Genomic DNA, 5,691 nt, shown 5'->3' on the forward strand with positions numbered 1-5,691 from the left:
GAAGAATAATAGATGATTATGGTATCGATATCAATACCGAACACCCCTACTAAATATGGAGTTTATATGACTGTATATATCTTTAACATTATCTATATGTATGAAAAATATGGACACTAAACTTCCAGCAAACTTAAAATATCTTAATGAACTTCTTGCTTTTGAATATTGTGGATGCCAGTGATTTAGTATAAAATCCTTTGCCATTAAAAGGCCTCTTACTTTACGAACACGTTCATATACTAGGAAACAATAGTTGGACTTACAATCAACCATTTTTAATTATCTAACTATATGTGTGGATGATTGATCACAAGCTTTTTGTTTATCTGAGATTAGATGGATGGCCAAAGAATTTTAAATTGATTGAATAATAATTATTTTACATACGTTGATTATAATGTTTACAAACCGGGAATCTTCTAACAAGATGCTAGTAAACTAACTAAAAATTCTCTATATCAATACGCGTGTCAAAACCCTTTTGGGTAATGTTGATTTCACAACGAGCTAGCCACGTTTTTGTATATTGTGTGTGGGTGATGCTCAATGCGGGTGCAAACTGATAGGTTAAGATGCAAGTTATGCATGTGATTAAAAAATTATCATTAATTTTTAATTATCAAACCTTCACGATCCATCCAATGATTGGTTGGGCGTGCAAACCACATGCCTCGACTGGTATGTAGAAGGATGTGAATGATACGTACGCCTACTTTTTTAGTCGACCATGAAAATTAGTTATGTTATGCATGCGAGTACGTAGATAAATCTCAAACGAAAATATAAAAGAGTATACATGATACGCCTCTATACCTTATTTTTCAGTAACTTTAAAGGAATTAAAAGTCGCTTAAGATCCTTACGTTTCAAACTCTTGCACCTCTGAATCTCAGTTTGTGCCTGACAATCATAGATTGAAAGTTCCAACCCATGGATTGAGTAGAAATCCTTCTCTCTCCGAAGCGACCGACGTGTGTATTTATATGCGCACAACGACATGGTTCCTCCACCATAACCAAGAAGATCCAGAACTAAATAGGTTTTGTGATACTAGCGATGGCCCCACAAAAATTGCTTCTGCTCTCTCTCGTCTTGTTCTCCTTCAAGAGCCTCTTCTGTTATAGCAGACTGGATGAAGACAGCACCCTTGGCTACCTTGATGATATTTCTTCTTATGGCATGGCTGCATATCCATCATACTATGGAGCAGTCCATGGAGAAAGAGGTGCAATTGCATATCAACCCAATAGGTTTGTCCTGGAGAGAGTCGCTCGAGTTGCTAGATTTAGGTCTTCACAAAATGTGGTGAATGTGGAGGACTATGGTGCTAAAGGTGATGGAACTGACGGTACTGAGGTAACCTTCATTTCATTACTTAATTTAGATGCAACTCCAATTTGGTTTAATAAATGCCTCGATTTTTTTTTTTTTTCGGTTTCTTTTTTCTTTTTTTCGCTGTGCGTGCTTGTGTGCAGCATGTGCTCGTACTGTATTATAGATTCTTTTATATGATATTGAAAACTTGAATATCCGTAGTGCCAGATAAGTGGAGTGACATTTGTCATGTGGTTTTTTTTTTAGGCATTTGAAGAGGCCTGGAAGGAAGCTTGCTCCTCTTCTACTTCAGCTGTCCTCATGGTGCCTGAGAACAAGAACTACCTACTTAAGCCAATCACCTTCTCTGGCCCTTGCAAATCTGATGTTTCACTGATGGTGAGATGAATCAAACAATGCGATGCTTTCCCAACTAAAAGTATAGTTTGATAAATTTAATAAACAATATGTGATGCAAAACCCACTGGTTTTCTGCTCAGAATACAGTTTTTTCATGTTCAGTTTGTGCATCACATGCACCAGCTTCTAATGTTATATATGTTGTGAGTCAGATCAAAGGAACAATTGAAGCATCTTCAGACCAATCAGATTGGAACGGAAAGAACGGCAGACACTGGATCCTATTCAGTGGCATCCAAAATCTTTATGTGGGTGGTGGTGGAAACATTAACGGCAACGGGAAGATATGGTGGCAAAACTCTTGCAAAATCAATAAATCACTTGTAAGCATTAATTTGCATGATATCTTAAAATTTACTTCTCCTCTTCATCAAGAAATAACTAACTTCGTACGTAAAATTGTTTTCTTTTTCAGCCTTGCAAGAATGCCCCAACGGTACGTTTGGAATCCCTTTACATGAGAAAAAAAAAAATATATATATTCTCGCACATGCTTGAAATTGACGGTGATTTCTTATTGGGAGACTTGTTTTTCCTCCAACAGGCCCTGACCTTTTACTCTTGTGACAAATTGACGGTGGAGAACTTGAACATTAAAGATAGCCAACAGATTCATGTATCGTTTGAGAGAAGCACCAATGTTGATGTTTCAAGCCTCACCATCACCGCTCCAGAGTCGAGTCCAAATACTGATGGCATTCACGTTACCGAGACCAAAAATATACGGGTAACAAATTGTGTTATCGGGACTGGTACGATCGATACAAGACTAACCATAGCAGTCTATCTTACCGATGTTTTTTGTTTACGTACGCTAACAATGTACTTTAAGATCATGCATGCTAACCTATTCTCCTTTTCTACAAACTAATGAAGGTGATGACTGCATATCTATCGAAAGTGGGTCTCAAAATGTGAACGCTACAAATATAGTCTGTGGACCAGGCCACGGAATCAGGTATAAAACTCTTTTTTAACTCCAAAATAGAAGCACTAAGTATGGGTTGATTCAACTTAATTTTGTCTACTATTCAACATCACCAGTATTGGAAGTTTAGGAGATCATGGCTCGAAAGCCCAACTCTCGAATGTGATTGTGGACACGGCACAACTGAAAGGAACCACAAATGGTGCCAGGATCAAGACCTGGCAGGTGAGTGTAGTTTTCTCTCTTTCCCATTAATTCCTCGTATGGAAAGGACAAATTTGCAAAGACTTTTGGAATTAAGGAGTGCCACCTTTCGGTTCCACTTAGAGATTTAAAAGCGTCAAGACAAAGGTTGACGAAAGTCACTTTTTTTGTAAAAAAAATTCGACACATCTGATTAACGTACAGGTGTCAATCTTTACATGGGGTGTTGAAAGTTATGCTGGTTTGGAAACCGTATTGTGGGTGGGCTAATTGTTCCCATCATTCCTGGTAGCACATTCCTCACGTTGGGCACGTAGTTGTTTACCGCATGATGCCAAAGTGCGTCTTGGATGGCGTAAAAGTTTCCCTCGGTTCTGTCCATATTTGGCAAATAAAATAAATAAACTCTAATACATCAGTGTATGATCGAAGTATCACTACATGGCGCTCGCTCTCTCTCTCTCTCTCTAACCATGTTAATTAATGACACCCAAATTGGGACCATAGCTTTATCATCACTTTCGTGCATTGAAACAAATGATGCCTCGGATGTCAGACCATGAATAAAAATCTGAATATTTAGCATTTTTATCGTAAACGAAGATCGTAGAATGGGTATGCATGCCTTTCCGCTTGTCAAACCCGACAAAGCTTGTGAGAAGCTTTGTCACTAGTCTAACTGTCGAACCCAATAAACTAGTGTAGTTTTTATGCATGCGATTTTTCTTATATATATTTGCTTCATGACCACGTCATCTATCAACTTCTTTCACTTATTTGACATGCAAAGGTGGTTTACATGCATGAGTGCAGTTTCCTCTTCTACTCTATATTCAATCTTTGTTTTCATGTATAGGGAGGACGCGGCTATGCAAAGAATATTGTATTCCAAAATTTCGTTATGCATGAAGTGAAGAACCCTATAATTATTGACCAAAATTATTGTGATTCAAAAACGCCATGCAAACAACAGGTACGTATAATTTGTAATCTCTCTCTCTATCTATCTATCTCTTTCTATCTCCATCCATCTAAAATATTATTGATTATTTTTTAGACTTCAGCTGTGGAGGTAAGCAATGTGTTGTACAAGAATTTCAAGGGAACAAGTGCTTCGGAAGTTGCTATCAAATTTGATTGCAGCACAACTGTCCCTTGCCATGATATAATACTGCAAGATATCGATCTAGCTGGAGGAGATGGGGATGCTACAACAAGTTTATGTAACCATGTAAATTGGACCAAAAAAGGGAACGTGATCCCGTTGCCTTGCGCCAAATGAGGTTACAAGGAGGAAAGCATTTCCTAGAGCGACAGGTGGAGGGCCTGATCGTACAACACCTATCTCATAGGGGGGTGTACCATCCTCGACCAATTCCCGAAGATTACACAATACCCACTTATAGTTCATAGAAGAAAATAAATTGTTATTGTTCACACATATTATTGCCCAGCTATTTTTGTGCCCTCTTCTCATCATGCCAAAGAGAAGAATTACATAATACATGTTTATAGATGGAAACCAATATAATATATTCCATTTAAAATTATACAGTTCAGTGGTTCATAAATAAGACCATTCCATTGCATGACTCCTTTCTTAGTACAAATAACAAGTGCAAGTGAAATTATTGCTCCTATTCTATCAACAGATGATGGTTCATTTTATAGATCATCTGAAAACGATTAAGATGTTTTTTTTTTTTTTTTTTTTTTTTTTTTTTTTTTTTTTTTTTAATTTAAGATCTTGTGATTCTCATGGATGACACTCATTAAAGATATCAATTTCCAAATTGAGGCAACTAATTAAACACTTTTCAAGCTGCCACGCACGAACTCCATCATCTTGCAATTAATCCTTACATCGAATATCTCCGAACTCCTGCAACAACGAACGTTCCCAAAGTCATTTTAAAAGAGCAAATTGTGAATCCTTGCGCGCACGAATAGTCTATTTATTAGTTGCCCAAATCAGGAGAGCGTGCGGGGCAAACTCAGGTGCAAGCACTGGCAGTGAATTATTTGCCACTACTCAAAACGCTCTTGCCGGTTTATCAAAAAAAAGTGCTCATACCCATCTTCTCATCATGCCAAAGAGAAGAATTAGAGAAGACATGTTTATAGATAGAAAACAACGTAATGCATTGCATTTAAAATTATATGGTCTAGTGGTTCATGATATCATCAGATCCATTGCATGACTCCTTTGTTCGTATAAATAAGAAGTGCAAGTGAAATTATTGCCCTCTATTCTGTCAACATGGTGGTTCATTATATAGATCAGTCAAAAAGAATAAGATGAAATTTTTTTTCCTTAAGGATTCATTTAGTCGGATATAATCTAGTGCAAAAAAATAAATCCCATGTCAAATTATCATATTTGATACAAAAAGTAGATGATAGAGATAATAAAATAAATGATGAGTCCTATATTTGTTTCACTGAGATAAAGTAAAATAAATGCTTCCAAAGGATGGTGTTTATTTTTCCAAGTTAGATTACCGAAAAAATTATTTTTTGATGAAAATATCCTCTCTTATATTATATCAATATTGCATTAATTACATTAATATAATTAATATTAATTATATTAATATATTATAAATGTATTAATATATTGATAAATAATATTTATCGGGTTTGCATGCATTCATCAGATGGCCCTTCTGAACCGGTCCGGCACACCGGACAATGGACATGCCAATTTTACTGCGAGGAAGGGCGCAACAAACAGAAACTATATACTTCAAAAGCCACAAAAAAAAAATAGAGCCCATCCAGCTGAATTTCTGCATTTTGTCTCAATTAAAGGGGCCAGTCGG

The 5,691-nt window shown here is 36.6% G+C and overlaps 1 protein-coding gene across 2 annotated transcripts; it reads left to right on the forward strand.

Annotated features, from left to right (window-relative positions):
* The first annotated feature begins 1,027 nt into the window (after positions 1 to 1,027).
* LOC140855675 (polygalacturonase-like) lies at positions 1,028 to 4,420 on the forward strand. Of its 2 annotated transcripts, XM_073252036.1 has the most exons (9): positions 1,028 to 1,359; positions 1,585 to 1,716; positions 1,890 to 2,060; positions 2,153 to 2,173; positions 2,282 to 2,489; positions 2,614 to 2,695; positions 2,782 to 2,890; positions 3,726 to 3,842; positions 3,927 to 4,419. In XM_073252036.1, exons 1-9 carry the CDS (start codon positions 1,060 to 1,062, stop codon positions 4,149 to 4,151), a joined length of 1,365 nt encoding a protein of 454 aa, XP_073108137.1. In that variant the 5' UTR covers positions 1,028 to 1,059; the 3' UTR covers positions 4,152 to 4,419. The 2 variants fall into 2 exon arrangements, with proteins under 2 accessions (XP_073108137.1, XP_073108138.1); XM_073252037.1 differs by lacking the exon at positions 3,726 to 3,842 and having other exon boundaries at positions 3,927 to 4,420.
* The last annotated feature ends 1,271 nt before the right edge of the window (positions 4,421 to 5,691 follow it).

Source organism: Elaeis guineensis, chromosome 2 (assembly GCF_000442705.2).
Source record: "Elaeis guineensis isolate ETL-2024a chromosome 2, EG11, whole genome shotgun sequence".
NCBI classification, from domain to species: Eukaryota; Viridiplantae; Streptophyta; class Magnoliopsida; order Arecales; family Arecaceae; genus Elaeis; species Elaeis guineensis.

Coding starts and splice junctions, on each gene's coding strand:
- LOC140855675 (XM_073252036.1), top strand. CDS start 1,060: ATGGCCCCACAAAAATTGCTTCTGCTCTCTCTCGTCTTGTTCTCCTTC. Junction 2,490..2,613: donor AAATTGTGTTATCGGGACTG/GTACGATCGATA, acceptor AAACTAATGAAG/GTGATGACTGCATATCTATC. Junction 2,891..3,725: donor CCAGGATCAAGACCTGGCAG/GTGAGTGTAGTT, acceptor TTTCATGTATAG/GGAGGACGCGGCTATGCAAA.